The sequence below is a fragment of the Paramisgurnus dabryanus genome, chromosome 4 (assembly GCF_030506205.2).
Source record: "Paramisgurnus dabryanus chromosome 4, PD_genome_1.1, whole genome shotgun sequence".
Lineage (NCBI taxonomy): Eukaryota > Metazoa > Chordata > Actinopteri > Cypriniformes > Cobitidae > Paramisgurnus > Paramisgurnus dabryanus.
The window spans coordinates 46,349,449-46,371,228 of NC_133340.1; the positions used below are offsets into that span (position 1 = coordinate 46,349,449).

The 21,780-nt window shown below is 37.2% G+C and overlaps 1 protein-coding gene across 2 annotated transcripts in view; it reads right to left on the reverse strand.

Moving 5' to 3' along the window:
* Positions 1–15,894, reverse strand: part of cntln (centlein, centrosomal protein) — a 164,139-nt gene extending 148,245 nt beyond the window's left edge. For both annotated transcript variants that reach the window (XM_065254834.2, XM_065254833.2), the window contains exons 1-4: positions 15,696–15,894; positions 15,282–15,369; positions 8,604–8,692; positions 7,021–7,105 (exon numbers count right to left, since the gene is read on the reverse strand). In XM_065254834.2, the coding sequence (XP_065110906.2) occupies positions 7,021–7,105; positions 8,604–8,692; positions 15,282–15,369; positions 15,696–15,724 (291 nt within the window). In that variant the 5' untranslated portion in view covers positions 15,725–15,894. The remainder of the gene's footprint in view (positions 1–7,020; positions 7,106–8,603; positions 8,693–15,281; positions 15,370–15,695) is intronic.
* Between the last annotated feature and the right edge of the window lie 5,886 nt (positions 15,895–21,780).

A 21,780-nucleotide genomic window follows, 5' to 3' on the forward strand; every position in this document is an offset into this window, starting at 1 on the left:
AAAAGCAAAAATAATTTTTTCATAGAGATCCCATTCAGAGCGATCTTTAAAACAGACACGGACATGCAGCCGCTTGCCATAGGGCAATACTTCCGGTTTTAAAAAGTTCGGAAGTGCGCCACCTGGTGGATAATAGCGGTATTTCGGAAAGACGGAAAATCTCGTCATTGGCGGGGAAGCGTTTTCTCTTAATTGACGAGATATCTCGTCAATGGCGGGGAAAGAGTTAATAACAGGTTGATAAAAGTTTGATACGGTAACGCTAATGTTAGAAAAAAATGTATCACAACAAACTTATCTGACTTAATAACAGACTACATTTGATTTGGCAAACTTTAGCAACTAGTACCTAAGTTACAAGTTAATTTAAAAACATAACATCATTAGAAACAAACTTACCTCAGAATTTGCTGTACCGCAAAACCTTGTCCATGAAAAATACGAGGATGACCTTATGTGGTTTTTGAATGCTGATTGGTCAAAAGACGCAAGGACGTCAGCTGGAAATATGGTCTCACTTTAGTCTTTAGTCTTACAATTTCTGATTGAGTGACTGATCCCCCCACACACACAAAAAAAACTCTTCGGATCTACACGATTCACATTTATGACACATTTTGATTCAAAACGGCGAATTTCGCCAAAAACGACTAGTTTGCAGGTATATGTGATGTTAGATCCAAGTTTGTGACATTATAACAATTGAACTGAGAAAAAAATCTAAATTCTGCTCAGTCACTTCTTTGCAGCCTAACAATCGCAAGTTCGATTCTGGAATTGGTGGGGACCTAAATAAATTAGTTGCATTGCAAAAACTGTTATCGCTGTTTACTTGACTTAACTCTTTCCCCGCCATTGACGAGATATCTCGTCAATTAAGAGAAAACGCTTCCCCGCCAATGACGAGATTTTCCGTCTTTCCGCAATACCGCTATTATCCACCAGGTGGCGCCCTTCCGCAACTTTTTAAAACTGGAAGTATTGCCCTATGGCAAGCTGCTGCATGTCCGTGTCTGTTTTAAAGATCGCTCTGAATGGGATCTCTATGAAAAGTCCGTCACAAAAATGGAATTATTTTTGCTTTTTGCTCAAAATATGGTGTTTTTGCAAAAACCTACCCATATTCAAAAGCTGATTGCAAAAGAACCACTAAAGGAAGGATGAAACGGTTTTTTTTTTGTTTGAAAGCAGAGGGTCTGTTCTTTCATTTGGTATATTGTATGTTTATTTATTTAAAGAAGAACATTTTCTGGAAGGCATTAAAGTGCCCGTATTATGAAAAACTCACTTTTTCTGGGTTTTGGGGTGTTCATTTGTGTCTCTGATGCTCCCACACGCATACAAACTTGGAAAAAAATCCATCCATGCTGTTTTGAGTGAGATACAGGTTTCTGAATGTCCTCTGCCTTGAGTCTCAAATTGCGCGAGTTAAAACTCAGCTCCGTTGTGACGTAACAAAAAGTTTCGTCACATTCAGTTTGAATTTTCCCGCCCACCACCCCACTCGCAGGTCTCCACCCACCAGTTAGCTAGAGAGCATAGAGCAGTCACTTGAATGAGACCCTCTGTGCTGTTATCATGTCTCCCGGAAATAACAGCGCTATTTGGATATTATGGATTATACTCCCACCTACTTTTAAAAACAAAGTTTTAACGCGTGGTTATTGGAACCCGGAGTAATCTTATATACAGTGTGTTACGACGCAAACAGTCCTCAGATTGTAGGCGATAAGACCTTCATGCGAAATCTGATGTAAACAACAGACTATGTATCTATATTTCACGGATTATAAGCATTTGTGGACAAAAATGGTAATTGGATGTATTTTATTGGACTTTCATGGATCATTCACACATCTGAAACAGACTGGATTCGATTCGCGATCGCGTCGTTTCATCACAAAGGTAAGAAGTCACGTTATATTTTGCATGTTGTCATCTTCTGTCACAAAATACTACATTTATGATGCTAGAGCTAAAAGCTTTTTGCCAAACTAACCGAGACGAGCCTCTAATAACTTTACGGTCCGCATAGATATATACACGGTCCGGACCTCCCGCTAGCTTCTAGCAATTAGCACGCGGTCCACAAGCAGTATACATCCCCCGGCGGGTCTTAATTTCTGTAATTTGCGAAAATAATGCGTTTCAAAATGTTTATAACGGGAATATGTTAGTATTGTCCAGGGAAAACGAGTGTATTGTTCAGACTGCTACATCACAATTTACGCTGGAATCTTTGTGTCATGATGAGTTTGACACACCGAGACCGGGCCTTACAGCCCCGGCTTTTCTGAAGATGCTAACCCCCGAGCCTCTTATAACTTTACGGTCCGGACCTCCCGCTAGCTTCTAGCAATTAGCACGTGGCCCACAAGCAGTATACATCCCCCGCCGGGTCTTAATTTCTGTAATTTGCGAAAATAATGCGCTTGAAAATGTTTTATAATGGGAATATGTTAGCATTGTCCAGGGAAAACGAGTTTATTGTTGTGACTGCTAACGTAACATCACAATTTACTCATTGTGTGTCATGAGTTTCTTCACCTGTAGTGTACTTATTAGTGATACTTTTCTGCATGATTTGTCTGTTGGCAACATAAACCGTTAATAATAATATATAAAATAATAACACCGTATGGTCTGTACTGCTCACGATACCACTGAGCACGCGCACGGGGACATGACGTTAGTAGTGGGGCGTGATCAAAGGAGCAGCAGCTCATAAATATGTAAGACTAGCTCAAAACGGCACAATCTGAACTGCCCTGAAACAGAGGCTACTAGAGATGGGTAACAATCTTTTCCTACAAGCTATTTCGAGCAAACAACTTTTGAAACATGCTTTATGGAACTCATACACCTATATAACTTGTGGAAAAGCAGTCATAAGATGGGCACTTTAAACTTTGGTGAAAATCATGAAAAACGCTGGCGCTGGCTGGCAACTTTTTTAAAAAACGCTGGCGGTGAAAGAGTTAAACAACAGACAACACAGTATGCACTTTACTCAGTGACATCTGACTCCCCACCCCCGGTGCCATCCCAAATTTTATGTAGTAATAGGAGTTACAGAGGCAGGACTCATTGCAGAGAACGAAGGCTGTGAAGCGTTAAGGGGTGTAGCGCTACGCAAAATTCACGGTTCGTTGCGTACCTTGGTTTTTGAAGCCACGATTCGGTTCATTTTCAGTTCAATAAATTAAATTAAACTGAACTGCATGTTGTTTATTACTATAAACTTTTTTTAACAATTTGTTTATACTTCTTTAAACGCTTTTTATTAAAATATAATAAATAAAATATATAAAATAAAAAAATAATAAATAAAATACTGCTGCAAAGTTCTCCAATAAATAACATACTTTTTTACATTATTTTATAATGTAGGTAAATCTTTTCTTAACCTTCTCTTAAACTTTTTTCTACTAAAACCTTGCACTAAACTAACAAATTCAATTCTTGAATACATTTATGAACTACTACCCCTCTTTCAGACAGCCAGTGACGTTATCGCTGTGTGTCACCTGTCTCTTTCAATGAGGCGTTTCTAAATCTGCTTGTCATAAACAAATGAGTACCATCCACGCCAGTAACTGACGAGAGAAGGGTGACGTGAACTCCACTGCTTTGTTCTCATTGGTAGTCGTTCCCGAAATTCACTCGACATTTGCATAAAGTTAAACTTTTCTTAACTTTTTTTGCGTCCCTGGACACGCCCATACGGTCGCCAAGGGTCACTTTCACTCGTGTCGCCGGAAATCGCCCGGTTTCCATTGAAATGAATGAGATCGCGTCGCTCTGCTACTGCTGGTCGCTGGCTGTCTGAATGGGGCGTTAGCCTGCATTTTTGCCACCAAAAAATGTTTCTGTTTTGATTTATTTTGGATTTTTTTAAGTCACAGTATTGAATTGGTTATATACCATCTCTGTATAAAAATAATGTTACTGCTCTATGTGTAACTGCATAGCAATCAACATGATGATATACTTATTATACACTCATATTGAGATGAGTGAGTTGCATACATAGCCACCTTTTATCTTTTGCACGTTTCTCCTAATCTTTGCTTGTGTCGCCAATGTAAGCTGTGACTTAAACTAACGAACCCTCCGCAGCTGAGTAACAGCCGAGTAAGCCCTGGTTACAGCTCTTCTCTGTCCCGACCAGATTAACTGATTGCATTGTGACAATGATATAATTGACGTGAGGTGCAGATGAAAAATCTGATTACGCATTCTGTTATTCTCGCTGTCACAGAAAGCACGGCTCATGATTGCGACGAAAGACGCGCAACCTCTCACGCACTTTTGAAAGAACAAAACAGCACGTTGACACACGTTTAACATGCGCTTTTAGACGCAACACTTAAGCAGGCCCAGTAAACGTTTACATCAATAATCAAACAAATATACAACTAAGTAAATAAAAATCTTTCTGGGGGCCGAATTATGTTATATGTTTGACAGAAGACTTGCACTGAACGCTGAGACTTCCGCCACTTAATATGTTCGTGTGGAAACACGAAAACTGACCTATGTTCCGCACACAAAAGATTGCATTCGGCCATTCGGTGCACATGTGCACTGTGCCAAAAGCCCTGTACCGAAACGGTCCGGTATGAATACACGTACTGTTATCCTATAACCAAGTTATTTTTACAGAACGGGATTGCAAAAGATTTCAAATCTCATTTAAATTATTCCTGAATAAAACATAATAAGTAAAACATAAAAAAACACAAGAAACAGACGGACATCAGTGGTTATAAATACAGATTAATTGATTGGTCTAAATATTGCTAGGGACAATTCTTCCCTGAATATTGGTAGGGACTTGTCGCTAAATCTAAATCTACGCCCATGATCATAACAATTGAACAAAATTTTAAGGAGGAGAAGAGTAAAAACACAATACTGTACATTTCAAAATGGCCACTACTGTAATGAGCGGAGTCTTAAAGTGCACCTATTTTATTGCTAAAAAAACAATGTTATTTTGTGTATTTGGTGTAATACAATGCATTTGTGTGGTTTGTGGTTAAAAAACACATTATTTTCCAAATACCGTTCATTTGATTAGCTCTAGATTTCACTCTCTTCCAGAAAGACACAGATTTGAAAAGCTCTGTGTCCCTGATTGGCCAGCTAATATGTATGTTGTGATTGGCCTGAATACCTCTGACGTCATCCGGAAATGTGACAATCCTTACAATTTTTGAAAGATTCGGTCACAAAGCAATGCTAACAGGAGTTAACTTACAGGCTGTGAGTCCAATGTGGGAGGAATTATGATAATGTTGGTATTGTCTACATCACCAATCCCAGAAAGTAAACTTGCCTACAATCCGTGTGTTTGTTGTAGTCCAAGAAAATCTATTTACGTTGAGACGATAACTTGTGTGTCATCGTGTACTTCGGGGTTTGTACCTATTGCATATCGTTAACATGTAAGCCCTTTTCGGACGGGATTAGTTTTACAGGGGGACCTCTGAGAAAATCGTGCTTCTCAGAGGTCCTCTGTGTTTTTAATCCCGTCCGAATCGGCCATGCCCATTCCAGAGCAATTTACCTACTGTTTTTCGCCGAACTCAGAGGTCCTCTGAGAAATGTAATCCCGTCCGGATGCAAATGTCTGTGTTTGCCCCCAATATCTTTCGAAAACGCGGTTCATTTCGTGTTTTGGCCAACGTGATCTGCCGTAAGGTCTTACTAATGCGCGTTTTTTGTATTTCCTGAGTCCCATTCATTCAGATATGGATGTTTTTTCGCATTCGGCAAAATAAAATAATTAAATCAAGACGAGCTGAATATCAAACACTGTTAAGACTGGCCACTGTAATATCATTAACGTTATAAGAAACTCCATTCAAAGTTGTTCAACTCCGGAATGGTAATGTTAATTAATAAAGATAATAAATTGTTATTATCATTATTTCTTCATTTCTTTGGGTTTATTATAAGCAGACAGTTATATAAAACACGTAGGCTAACGTTACTTTAGTTGGATTTGTTTATTTTATTTTGATTTGTTAAAATTAAATTAATAAATTACATGTTCTGTCATAATTTTACATTTAAAGCAAAATATTAAACATTACAAACATGCGTATCCAGAGCACGTGCTCTTTTGCAACGCCCAAATGCATGAAAATGCATCATTTTAATCCCGTCCGAATTGGTACATAAAATCACAGACGTCCTGGGGGACACGTTGAAACTCAAACGTTGTTTGGAAAACTAATCCCGTCCGAATAGTGCTTAACACACTAAAGGTAATGTTAAAACGTGAATCGGACCATAGGGGCTCTTTAATGTAAGGTATAGAATGCGAGGATCGTGATGGGAGCAATCACATGTACTAAGTAGAATTTTCATAGATCAAATAAATTTACAATGATAATTGTTTGAATAGTGGATTTTTTTAACTGCTGCTGGCGCTGTGGAGTTGGTGCTAGAGACCCCAATGTTCGTCACATGACTACTGATGACCCCCCCCACAAGTGTGTCAAATTCCTTTTCCTACATGGTTCATAGGGCTGCCATAGACTCCTATGGCTACCCAAAATAATAATAATAATACTAACAAATACAATAGGGGCTTTAGCACCTTTGGTGCTTGGCCCCTATTTAGCTTAGATACAACAACAGTATGATGGCTTTTTTAAGCCAACATAAGAACAGTTACTGCAGTAGATTGGGTTAAAGAATGCGTTTTTAAGTCTTGGCTAACCTTATTTACACAAATGAGGAGTATGTATGGACATATTTTTGATGGAGTCTCTGCTGGTGTGGAGTCATATCAGCTAATGAAGCCAGCTGACAGATGTTTCATTAAGGGGCATGATTAAAGGTGAATTAACAACACGGCTTCATCATTAGCTGTCATCCAAGTAGATCTATCAAGCACTCAGAGATGCTCATTAAAAAGGAGAAACTGTGGTTTAGCGGACCACATGCATTTCTATTCACCTGCTAGGCCCTAGTTGATTTTGGACTGGTGTAAAACTCTTACAGTACCTGCTCCAGCTCTTGGATTCTGTAGTCCTTTGCTTGAAGAATCTCTAGAACTTTCCAGTCCTTGTTCTCAGCTTTTTGCTTCTCTCTAGTACCAACACAGATTCAATGGAAGATCAACATTAGAAGCTGTCACAGTAAAAGAATACAGAAGATGGCAAACTAATCTACTGGCCTTGGTTAACTATTCACATTTAAAGTATTAAATCTATTTCATATGATGCAATTGCAATATTCTGTTAGGAGATAAAACAGCCCAGAAGCTGTGGGAGAAGAAACAGGCAAAATTGCCTTTCAACCACTAAGCGTGTTCCCTCAGCTTAAACCACAAAAAGTCAACAGGGAACGATGGGATATAACTCTAGTCTCCAGGTATCAGTAATTATCAATATATCAAAACAGAAACAGAATCACACGGGAACACAAACACTCCCTCCCTTTCAGCATCAACCCTCTTTAGTGGGTGTTTGGGGGGGAGACAAAAGAATCACAATTGGGGCAAGTTTGTTTGAACAGCCGCCACTCACCTGGGATCTTCCTTTCCCTGGTTCACTGTTTCAATCTTTTCCACCCTCTCTCATTCCATCTATCCCTGAGGACATCTGACATGATACGGGGTCTCCTCAGAGTACACCACTGCCTTGAAGCTTGGTGATGTTAACCATATCCCAAGCCAAGCGTTCACTTACTACCAGACCAGAATTCCCTTAAGCCTGTGTGCTTCACAGAGTCAGCGCAATTATCATGTCAATCTCCCGTGTGGCACTATACATATGCACATGCCCTCAGGTGCATGTTCCCAGTTCTTTGAGGAGTAGCACGTTTTGTTGGCTGGGCCTGTGGAATGTGCTCATGAGGGATACAGGAGCATGTAGCATGGCTCTTTTATTTTCGCTTGTTCTGGAGTCAAGGAAGACATTTTCTAAACATATGGCTTTTGGTCGAAAAAAGAAAAAAATACACACAGGTTTCTGTAAGCTCTTTATATTGCTGAACTTTTATCTGGGTGAAATCAATTAAGTAATTTACTATATATCCAGTTAAATATATTACTATATCCCATTTTCAGTTGTTGCAATTTTTCCTCAGGTTTAAAATCCTTCTTATCTATGTTCATAATGATAACTTTTGAAAGACAGAAGTCTATGGCAAACATTCAGAGCTGTAAATTTGACCTCTTTTTTTCAACAGGTTCCCATGCCACTTTTGTAGCTCCCTACACCCTCTTTGAGGGTCATAAGTCATCTTAAATCTTATGTTTATCCCTCAAAGAAGATTTTTTTTCAGTGTTTAGATGGGAAGAGAGGTAGGGAGTCTGCAGGAAGGATAAGAGGGTTTAGATCATCATCTGTGCTCGATTCTCTCATAACCGAATTCAACAGCCCAGTCACCTAACACACATCCCTGCAGAACCGCTATGATGCCCTGCAAATCAGGGATTTCATGCAGCAGAAACAGCTTTTATTTCAAGCCTCATACCCAAACTAAAAACATAAAGATAAAAAAAAACACACACAGGAAAAACAGCATACAGCATTTGCTTTTGTTTGTAATATAAAAATAAGTGACGTTAAAAAGTGACCAACCTTTCCACTACAAGACTAATTGCCTGGGTAAGGTCTGGATTGGCCACTTGTAGCTGCTTCCAAAGTGACCACACAAACTCCTTGTCTGCCTATTAAAACAGATGCACAAATAAAAAGATTAAAAAACTGCTTCCAAACAAGTAGTTGAAATTCTATGCTTATTTCCATTTTATCTATTTCATTGATTCCAAAATATAAGGAGCACATATGCTGCAATGATTAATATCCTTAGTTCTGTAATTAAGTACAGAAAGTGGCAATGTTACAACTTAACATTTTGCTGTTTAAAGTATTTTATGAGCCAAATATAAACAGCTATCAATATATGAACCAAACAAATGTCTTTCATTTTGTGTCCGACAAATTTAATATTTACATGAATGTGAATCAATTTGTACAAACAGAGACATATTTGTGAATTCAGTGGTTATATTTTTTATCATTATTTTACAATTTGTGCGTGAAACAAAAGAGGATGTGCATATACTGTATATTTTATAATATACATGCACATCCCCTTTTTTAATATATATATTAACACATATATGTACATATATGCACACACATATATACATATACACATATATAAAAATCGATTATGACATTCGTTATCATCGAATGTCATATACACCTCGTCCGTTTGTTGAGGCGCGCGGTGCGGACCAAAGCGCGAGTATAAACAAAGCTTCAGGTGCTGTTTCTTCATACAGAGCAAGCTGCCTGGTCAAAGTCAGTCATGATTTATGAATACAGTGCAAGCTAGCCCTCAAAGTCAGGTGCTGTTCAGCGCGAGTTCACTTTTCTTCATACAATGCAAGCTGTGCACTTATAATTAAAGCTAGGTACTGTTTCTTAATACAGCGCAAGCTTACTTTTACTTCATACAACGTGATCTGCACATTTATAAGGGCACCGATATATCAGCCAATGATGCTTGATATGCTTCTCAATTAATTACGGTGAAATGCCGCTACGCCCAAAAGCCAGAGGGCGCTCTCGTGAAGAAACTCAATATGCGCTGCAGACTCTTTCGATAAGGGCTGTGTTGAAAAAAAAAATCGATTCACCAATTCTGAATTGATTTTCATATTTATTTCTAAAGATCGATCCGTAAATCAGAAGATTGATTTAATAATTAATAACTTAAACTTGCCGCATCATTGAACTCATGCATGCATGGAAGGACATTAAAACAACGAACATGGGGCGGTCAGTAACGTAAAGCAGCAAGCGGTTGTTTTGAAAACTGTAATTCAGGTAACAGCTGGAAAAAATGCTTTTTTCAAAAACACTTATCTAAATCTCGAAGATCGGATCGGGTCGAATCTAATCGAATAATGATAATCGATTCAAGATTTTGAGAATCTGAATCGAATCGATTCTTGAAATTTGAATCAAAAGCCAGCACTACTTTCGATGCTGCGTGCATAGGATTGTGGGTGATTTCAGCACGTGAAGAGCGGGAAGGATACGCATCCTTTCCTGTATGTGGGATATTTCTCAAACGAAGGACTTGGCTGAAATTTTGAGGATCCTCGACATTGGAACATTCCTTCGACGGACGTCCATGATGTAGCATCCTCGAAATTCTGACTTCCGAGGATCCTTCCTTGACATTGAAGCTGTGTCCTAATTTAAGAGCTGTAACCTTATAAGCATGAGACCTTAAAAGGTGAGCACTTCCAGTCTTTCATGGTGGAAGCCTCAGAAGTTCGCAAAGAGAACTGAAATGAGACGGTCTAACCTTCGGAGGACCCATAATTGGTGTCACCTGCTGCACACGCCCACCATGCCTGTCAGCAGGACATAGCGGCGACGTTTCTGACTTATTAAAATAAATATGAAATCAAAAAAATATAAATTTATTTTAGAAAATATGACACATTGATATAGATTAAAGTATTCAACAGTATATCAAATTAATCAACCTTTGAAATATACGCAATATAAAAAGAATAATATTAACACAAAACATAACTTACAATACTAAAAAAAATTCTGATAAATACACTTTTATTTAATAAAGGTTTTAATTGTTTATTTTAAAATATCCACCCATTATATGCAGCCATTGCAGACGCGCAATGACTCTTGGGATATCCTCGGCTGTTAAGGATCCATTCGTTCTATCCTTAACAGCACAGAGAAATGAGGACGCATTTTGAGGCTTCATTCTAAGCATCATTTGAATTAGGATGGCCTTACTATCCTCAAGTCGCGCTGCTGTGACGCAATCATTCTTAAAATACATCCTTAGAAGGTCGCAGCCTTTGAATTAATTTGGGACACAGCCTGAAAACGCCTACAGCTATGACACGCAGCTCCCCGGAAATGGCTTAAGGATATATTTATATAGCTTTTTTCAAACCTTTTCAGGTATTTTCACGATAATAAAGAATATGAATAATGATTATGTTTGACCCGGGTTGCTTTATCAAATGCATGTTATAAATGACTCAAACTAACAGTGATTTTAGATCGATAAGGACTTACTGATCAAAAGCCGTAGTTCATGAAATAGCTGTGCATATTATTGGCTGTCCGATTCAGAAGGGTTATTGACCACGTATTATTAGTGTACATCACCATTTATCGGTGCACCCCTAACGTTTAAGGCCGTTTCACATGTACGCGGTAACCGCGAGTGTATTTTTCAATAGGAGACATAAGGAAAGTGGCAAAACGGTTACAGAGGTGAAGCGGAGTTGGTCCACATGCCTTGCTCTTGCACCCAAAATACTGTCCCATCTCCGGACATGGCACTTCATGGCAGGCGCCGTTGAAGAAAAAAACATTTTTGCACTAAATGCTGCACAAAGTGCTTCCAATGCAAGAGAAAAGCTAAAGCCGCGTGACGATTTTGTACCATGTGAAATGGCCCTTATTCAGGTAATCTTTTGACCAGCCGACCAGCTTGGTTAAAAACATGGAAGCAAAAACACAACGCTGCTTAATAAAGGTTTAATTTCCTTTAATATAAGTGAGTTTGTATTTTTTTTATTGTTGTTGGGTTTTCATAAAAATAGTAATGAACCACAAACATCTGTTTTAAAGTAAGGGGGAAATACAGGTTTTTATTACTGTAACAATGCATTATCACCACTTTCATATTATAATGGTTTATTTATTTTGTTAATAACAAATAATCTTAATATTCATCAAGGTCTAAAGCTGAAGATTAAAATTAGTTTATTAATCTGTTCCAAAATTCTCAGCACATCCCAGAAGGCTCAACTAATTTTTAATTGATATTTTGACATTTAAAGATGTTTCACTATTTAAAAGCTGCACAATATTACATTTGATCCCACTTTTTGATATTAATGTTGACATTTAATATTTATACTGATTATAATACGTGTTATATAACCCTAAAAAATTTAACTTTTTGGTGTTGTAAAATATATTAGATTAACCCTCATCATTTCTACATAGTAATATTAACATTTATTGAGAACTAGATTTTCCTAATTAAAATGATAATAAATACACATTTAATTAATTTACAAAATGAACTATGGGTGAATAGTAAGCCGTATTATATATTTTCTTCTATTATGTAACTGTTTTATAGTCACTGCATATAGTCCTAAAATAATTAAGTAAATTTGAATCAAAAACTTTAGCGTGTTCATTAAACATTAAAGTGAAATGAAATTAAAATGATCAGCACCTTTGTGCCTAAAAATTTTATTATTTAAGATTTCTTACAGATTAAGAACTGATAAGAACTTTAAATACTTAAATATTGCATAATAAAATGCCATAAAGGTTTAAGCTCTTATATTATTGATGTTGTTTTGATAATTTTGTGAACTCACCATGTCAAAAACACAGTTTTGTGTGTGTTTATGTGGAGAATCAAGTTTATTCAATGACTGACTTATAGACAGTTTTGTGTTATAATGCTTTTTATAACACTATGATTAACTAAGTGCATACAACCATGTTAAAGCAAATAACAAAAAGTTAATACAATCTACCATACAATATTTTTTGGACAGCAATGCTTCAATATTCAAAAAAGTAATACATATACAAATAAATCTTATAAAAATAATTAATTGACATTTACTTAATTATTATCAGATGTTTCATGCATTATTAAAGAAGATTTTTTTTATTAATCATACTCATGATTGAAGGGTCAAATAAAAGAATTTAAAAATAAGAGTAATTCTGTTTACTACTGCCCTTGGCTTTCAACGATTTTAGGCTACATTACATTTAAAGGGACCATTTAACATGTCCGCCCAAAAAAAAATCAATTCATACTCCACACGCCAAACAGACGGGGGCAGTATACCTCCAGAAAAGTGAGTTGGTCTATTTTAATTTAGCAGCTGCAAATTCAGCAGCATATATCAAGTTTGATTTACATTAGCAACTAAGTTATCATTAGTCACAAAAAAAACATTCTGTCTCATTAAAATTGCAATGTTTTCCGCTACGTTTCGTGCGTCCATTTGGTGTTCATTATAATCGAAGACATTTCAAGCTTCTTAGCTAATGTTACATTTTAGCATCAGCTTGGTAGATAACGGGTGAAAACCGGATCGGATCCGTGGGTAGAGCTAACTATTAAACGTTAACAGCTAAGGATGCGCAATAATTTGCATGCGATAGTCATTGCGCTTCTCGTCAGTGAAGCCGGTTTATTGATTAAAAGTGAATCGCCATCAGCTGCTTTCAGATGGAGCCACATTTACTGCACAAAGCCGTAGTTCATGTACAAGCTGAGCATAGGTTATGGCAATGCCTATTATAAGTGAACTTCTAGCGAAATACTAACAGCATCTTACTTACCAATCGAAAAGAAAAGTTGTCATTTCGGAGTCGAACCTCATTTCTTTCATGTTCATTAGTTGTCTCCAGCGATGAAAGCAGTGCCAGTATTTACTCTGGTTCGGTTACTTTATTTATCATATTTTATTTGTGATTCCGAGCGCGTTGTTCCCTGCAGCAAATGTTTGTGGTAGTGGTAAATGTCTCTTGCTTTAGCCATTCTTCCGCTCTCTTCCCTGAACTGAAATACGTCCGAAACCCCTATTGCAAGGCAGGAAGGCATCAAGGCATGTCCGAATCCATGGCTGTCCGAATTGCATTTCTCTGAGCTGCATTTATAAATCTTAAATCAACAAGTCAGCTGCCTTAGTTTTCGGACGCAGCGGTACTAGTAGAGGGCTGTACTCCCACTTATTCGTGTATTGCAGTTTGGCTGGCGGTTATGTGCGTGGCCCACATACCGCCTCCCATGGTCGAAACTGGTATTACAACACCAGTCGGGCTGTAGCTAGTAATTTAGCATGCTAATTCAGATTGATATTTCTGCAGCACTATACCTTGTCATTTTTTTAATGACATCTTTGCCTTATTTCTTCTCATTCTTTTGTTGCGTGTAACTAATTTTTAAAAATCTTTTACCTCAATTATTACAAATGGCACCTTTAATGAGAAACATCTTAAAATCTACATTTTTTGACATTAATAAAAAAACTGAATTATAACAGATCAACTTAATATAAAATTATCTGTTAAATTATGTCCACATCATTATAAGATTAAAGTTATAAATCCCTGTAGAATCTGCTGGTGTCCAATTAGTACATGAATTTTAAAACCTATTCAAAAGTGTCTAATTAATTATTTACTAAATGGTGCAGGCAGACCTTGAAAGACCATAGGCTAAACGTACAAAGTAGCGAGTACCAAAGAGTTAGTAAATGAACAAAAATAAAGATCTCTACACTTCATTGCATTTAGTAACAAATAAAAAAGAGTCGTCCATCAAATAGGTCACTACACTGTTGCCTGAGCTTAATAAGTCATCCTGTGTATTACAGTGACTTTCTCATTGAAAGGAGGGAATTTGACATGAATTATTGGGCAATCTTTTTGATGAATTATTAATCTTATACAGTAGACCATGAAAGCCCACTGGATGAGTGTGTAAATTGAATGTTGCTATTTAAAAAAAATATTAATAAAGTAATAGTGACTCCCTGGCAATCTCATGTTCACTAGACAAATTCTGCAGTTTAAAGTTCTTGATGGTTGAGGGCATTATGCCTGATTTTACATAATGTGATTAATGTGATACATATGTGCTTGCTAACAGAGGTATAACTGCCAAAAATTCATTGTTGATCTGCAAGCAAGTGAAAACCTTAGAAACAGCTAGACAGAGACTGTCATTATACACAGATGATATAGCTATTGTAGATCAAACTAACTATGTACTTACCTTGAATGAGAAGAAAATTATAATTTAGGACTCACAATATTGTCAAGATCTATATATGACACTATTGAAAATGCAGGCATTTATTGTTAGGCACCACCTGGTGGGGCATTAACAATATGCAGGATACCTTAGAGTTATAGGAGTTACTGTTTGTACTGTATTGTACTGTACCTAATACACTGTTTGATTCAGAAGAATCTGGGTGTCTAAACTGGCACAGTGCATAAAAATGCAGACAGGAAATTATTTTAAAGCTTCCGATATGCATGAAAGAATGAGGGTAGTTCAAAAAAAAAAAATTCTGAAAAAAAAGAACGTTTAAAACTGTTGCTACTAAAAGTGTGAGATCTTTTAAGTGTAGCCTAGCAGACAAAATTATAGATCAAAAAAGTACAGACAAATAACAGAGCAGGCTAGGGAATACGGTAATATACCTGGCATTGAGCAAGCTCCTCTGATAAACTCTTCACCTCTTCTTCAAGGAGTAAAACACGTTCAATGTCTTCTGATTCCATTGAGCCCCTGAAAAAAGAGACAAACAAACATATTGCACTAACGTCACTGCATGCACAGTTTTCCATGATTATACACTAAATAAATCGTGTAGGAATAGTTAAATAAATGCGCGATTAAAAAGTCAGAGATTATGCATTTATCATACAGGGTATCGAGACTGTATCAAACCTCACATAATGCAACAACTTGACTTATGACACTACAAAAACACATATATCGTTTACATTTGCAACATTACAGAACAATCACATTTAATATTTATAAAAAAAATACATCTGCTTACTACAAATGTTTAACAACATAACACAAAAACACATCGTGTTGTGTCTGACCTGCAACGCGTCCTTAGATACCGCTGCATTTAAAGTTGATTTGAGTATTTGCGATCAAATGTAAAAAAAAAAAAAACAGTCTGTCATCTGTCATCATGTTATCGCCAGAGATATTAAAAAAAAGTAAATTATGTAAAACAGAGATCGTTAAAGTAATGCAATATCAATAAAGACAATGAACTCTTTTAAATGATCGCGCCAGTTCCGTGTTTGACACATTTGCAACATTTCACGACAAGGCGAACCCCTTTACGACTCGCTTGTCTCTAGCTGGCCGTTCTTAATCCGAAGGCTGCAGCCTGCAAAGGTCGCATATGCATGCTGCATGAGTCGTTAAGACTTTATTTACGTTAACTGAGCATTACATTGGCAAGTCATAAGCATATTACAACATTTTACGATTAACTAAGAATATTAGTCAATTTTATAATTTTTAATATTCTGAAATAAGACTGTCATGATGACGTATACAGCCTAGAAATGCGACCTCTGGAGGTTGCAGCCGTCGGATTGACAAACGGCCGCTGTGTTTCGTTTCAGGAGGCTGCGTCCTTTGAAGGTCGCATTTAAGAGCTGCATACGTCAGAAGCATGTGTCATTTCAACCAATTCTCATGAAGTGATTATAAAAATCGTGGAATTGGGGTTTGGTTAGGATGTCATTTTATGTAACGAAAACTTGCTCTAACCCTAAACCCAAGCGACAATGGTAAAAAAAAGCATTTATTGAAGCCTTTTTTAAGCCTTTTTTATTATTATTATTTTTATTTTATTAATTCACATTTCTTTACAAATACGATTTACAAAATCTCTCGCTGGGAGACTTGATGTAGAACAGAGTTGAACACAGTTATAATACAGAATAAAGTAAATAAAATAAACAGAAATAAAATAATGTAAAATAAGCATTAAGGTATTTAGGCATTTCAGTCCATAAGGCATATCAAAGTTATTCACATAAGTATACTGTTCTCAGTCTACAATTTTCCTTAAATTAAAATTACATGGAAGCTTATTAAATTATAATGACAAAAATTTTGAGACATCTTCACATAGAGAGTACATCTTATCACTGGAATTTATCAGAAGTTTCAAAGAAGCAAAGTATTCCCTCAATTAAATTTTAAACACCATTAGGGATGGATTTTTTGTTTTACCATTTACATTTGTGAATATGGTATTTACCCATAATTGTTATAATATTATAAATTCTAAAAAATTCTTTGGGAAGATTTTCATTACCAAAAAGAATTTGCTTTAACTGTAATTGTGTAATTCTCTCCATTTTTGTTCCCAACCAGTTCATGACATCTTGCCAGAAATGTTTTATCACTAAACAGGAGAAAAACAAATGTTCAATAGTTTCGTCTTCCTGTTTTTTTTTTTAAGCCAATACATAAAACGACACGAAAAGATGCGCCCTATTACGTGAACAGGAAGTACTGTATCATGTGCACGCAAAATTGGAATTTTGCCTATGTCTTTTTATGAGAATGGGCTGACAATTAATATGATAAACTATTTTATGGTTAAATAAACTAAATTAAATATGACATTGAACAATGTTGACATAGTATAGGCTACATGTTGACAGTACAACTACTGAAGTAATTTAAGCTTTTATCAAAAAGGCACAACAACAAAAAATGTTTATTAATTCAATAATAAAAGCATAAGGCAAGATTTGGATGTTTATGTGAATTTATTAATGACACAATTGTGATTACATATATTAGTAACAAAACACAGGATTAGTGAATGTATTGTTACTGCAGTAAATCAGTTTTGTATTAACCAGCATTACTATCATTGTCCAAAATAGGTATAAGGGTATAAAGGATGCCTATAATAATTTGTTTTGATTCAGTAACTATTAGTAAAAATAGTGGCTGGTTAAAAAACATTGTTGCCATGGTAACTTTGTAGTAATTTAATTCTGTATATTTGTATTGCCCTTTTCCAAATACATATTCCAAAGCAGCTTTACAAAAGCTCTATAAATCCCCAGAGAGCAAGCCAAAGGCCACAGTAGCAGGAAAATCTCTCTAAGATGTTTAGTAGATGAGGACGACCTTGGGGGAATAACTCAGCTAGGAAAGCCCTCCTCCTCAGGCTGCACATATGCCTATTTATACAAACTATACATGTGTGCAAATATATACATGGATATATACACAAATGTGAATTTGAAAACACTTAATGCCAGCCACATATGACAAGTGTGATGATATATCGTTAGAATTCTTTTAAATTTAAAAATAGTATTTTCTATTGTCATTCTATTTAGAATAGGTATGAGCAGGACAATGATTATTTTTACATTGTGTCAGTTTTTTTTTACACACATTTATTTTAAAATGTTACTAGGTTTTCAAATATGATTTTTTTGAAAGGCATTATTTGTCACGTCCCCGGAACAAGTGGGAGGATGCAAACGCAAAGTTTGAAATAAATAAAATTTATTAGATAAACAGGAAACAAAACAAGGCACGATAAATAAGTAAATAGGCGGGAACAGGGACCAAGACATACACTGTGGTAAGGACACAAACTGAGGCAACGATCCAGCAACTGAACATACAGGTGACCGGGATATATACACATAGGCTGCGTTTACACTTGGCATTAACATGCGACCTGTATCCGGATGTTGTCCACATACACATTGAAAAGACAAGTGTAAACGCGTTTGTGTTCGGAATGTTATCGGATCTGTGTGTCCTGATGCAGAGGTAGTCGAGGACGCTTTGTGATCGGATCTCAGTGTAATGTAAACGCAATCCAGCCATCGTATCTGCATTCGCAGGCAAACGTCACACAAAACTATATGAAGTGATTCAATATTTAATGGCGGAATTTAATGAACCGTTATAATGTTTGAGTTTCCATGGCGACATAACAACGTGAATGTTGCGCTTCTTTCTGGTCAGTCAGTAGTTTCTATCTCATTTAACACATTTTAAGGTACTTGAAAACATGTACAAACCATAAAAACATTAACCAAATACATTTATTCAATGTTGGTTTTATACAATGTAAGTTTCTTTAGAGGGAGACATGAACAGGAAATTTGGGAAATTGTTAGCTGTTTTGTTAAATCATATTCGTAAATTATAAATCAAAAACGTATAAATTCAGGCAGACTAAAAAGTCGGGATGGTCAACCTAATGTTTCACACGGATTTTGTTGTTGATGAAAAGCATGGCCATGCGGGTGAAAGTCAAGTTCAGGTAACGTTACATCGGCTGAAACGTGCATCCTGGCGCGGACTTTGCAGATAAACAAAGATAAAGCCTTTAAAGCTAAAAAAAATAAAGCTTAAAATGTGGACATCGCGTTTTTTGTTTTGTTTGCTAGTTATTCTCTGCTGTTTGCTTCTCAGTAACACTGTACAATACGGGAATGCGGTTACCGCGACAACCCTATCATGTGGCTAAAGACAGCTGTAGCCATCTGTGATTGACAGCTATCCACCCAGCGCGTCTCCCTGAACGGGATCCGATCACACATCCAGATACAGAAGCCACATTTATGTGACAAATGTAAACGCGCCGTGTCCTGATATACGGATGATCGGATCTGCGTGAACGGATCACCGAGATCGCATGTTAATGCAAAATGTAAACGCAGCCATAGACTAATTGATATCAGGTGTAATCAGTGAAAAGTCCAGATGACAACAATCAGAACAGAGACAACAGAAACAGGGTTGAAACCGTGACATAACCCCCCCAAGGAGTGGCTACCAGACACTCCACCTAAGCCTAAACAAAAGTCTCGGTGGGTGGATCTGGGCGAGGGACGGAGGGCTGGGAAAACAGGGCGGAGCTGGCAAAGCGGGGGGCAGGGCAAATCTGGCTTAGCCGGACCGGCCATCTTGGCCCAGGCAAAATGTTCGGAGAGCTCAAGGTCGGCCAACTCGGGAACCGACTCCGACCACCCCGGAGGAGCAGACTCGTGTTCGGCGGCGACCATCCCGGGGAATAATCAAGCATGGCGGCGGCCGTCTTGAGAACTGCATCGAGCATGGCACCAGTCATCCCGGGAACCGACCCAGAAGATTCGACCAGCACGTGAATCGACTCTGAAGATTCAACCATTACGGGAACCAACACGGAAGATCGTCCGTCACGGGAACCGACTCCGAAGATTCCACCCTCACGTGAACCGACTCGGACCATCTCGGAATGAATCGAGCATGGCAGCGGCCCTCCTGAGAACTGAATCGAGCATGGTCCGGCTCCTTCCCGGAACCCGATGCTCACTACCCCCCCCCCAAACAAAACCTTAGGGGGAGTTCCGCTTCAGACAAACTTGCTGCATCCTCAAATGGCTGGATCGTTCTGTCACGTCCCCGGAACAAGTGGGAGGATTCAAACGCAAAGTTTGAAATAAATAACATTTATTAAATAAACAGGAAACAAAACAAGGCACGATAAATAAGTAAATAGGCAGGAACAGGGACCAAGACATACACTGTGGTAAGGACACAAACTGAGGCAACGATCCAGCAACTGAACATACAGGTGACCGGGATATATACACAAAGACTAATTGATATTAGGTGTGATGATTGGTAATCAGTGAAAAGTCCAGATGACAACAATCAGAACAGAGACAACAGAAACACGGTTGAAACCGTGACATTATTAAAGTTATAAATATGCTTCAAAGTGGGTATAGAGCAGCAGAGACAGTGCTGTGCAAGACATAGAAGCTGTCTCTTCTATATCTGTTCTTACTAGAGATTTGAGCTGTAGGGTATTCAGACAATAATTATATGTGTATTATTTAATTATAATTCAAATCTGTATTATTTTATTTAATCATAGTATTATTTTATTATTATAGTTTATCCAACTGTCTATAAAAGTTATATGACATATGTTATCATAATCTAAATTTGGTGTTCATTATTTTTTAAAGACAAACTTTGATTACTTATAGGCTTGACACTTTTTAATAGTGTTATATTACTTGATATAAAAAGATGCTTATTTTTTGAGTAAAGTTTTTTTTTTACATTAATAAAATTTTGAGGGCTTTGGAGTTGCCGGAGTGTCCAAGTAGGACTTACAGCGCATTCACACGGGGCGTAAGCGTTGACGCTTCCCATTCAGTTTTAATGGGTGACGTCAAGCGTTGGCGAACGGAATTGTGGATCTGTCGGCGCCGCGTCAGTGCAGTTGCTCGCGGCAGAAGTTGAACATTTCTCAACTTTTCAAGCGGCAACGCGTGCGTCAGCCAATCATATCGCCTTATGCAAATAACCTAGGCAGAGCCAGCCAATTACGTTTATGGAACGTATCAAAAATAATGATCCTTTACATGATTCTCAAAATTATGACAACCAAATAAAATATTCTTGTATGACAAAGCAAAATTTTGTGATACACCAATATTTCCCATTCACCAGATCTGGTGGTACTCATACAAACACCAGCAGTGTACATTTAACACTGATGATTTTGCTGAAATGATATCCTAACCCAAACCCCAATTCTAACCCCAACTCCAAGCGACAACGGTTTAAAAAACAGAAAAAAAATTAGAAACAAATACCTAAAACAACACAAATTTAGTGAATGGGAAGTAATGGTGTATCACATGCACGCAAATTTGGAATTAGGAATTTTTACCCTGTGTGCTATTTATACACATTTCATGAGAATGGATTAAAATTGTACTCTTTTATCATCCAGAAACACTATCTTTAAACATTTTAATTGCAATCAGTCCTACAGACACAGATATACATGTAGTGTCATATAGATCTACATTTTTATCTGGATGGTCATTGCTTAAAAGCATTAAGGGTGAAATGGTTGTATAATGGTGTATAAACAAGCGTGCCTGTTCTGAATGCCTAGAGTCACACTCAAAAAAGTAGATGATTAAAATCACAGAAACAAAATAGGACAGATAAAAAGTAGGTTTTAGGAGTGCAACATACAGCAGGTCATCTGCTTTACAGATTGTATGCTCTCTTGCTCCAGAAAAAGTCAATTGACTTAGCGTGATTAGGCTGTTCTTTGACCCACAAGCAGTGCCTCTCATTAGGATGCTCATTTGAGCTGCGATTTCA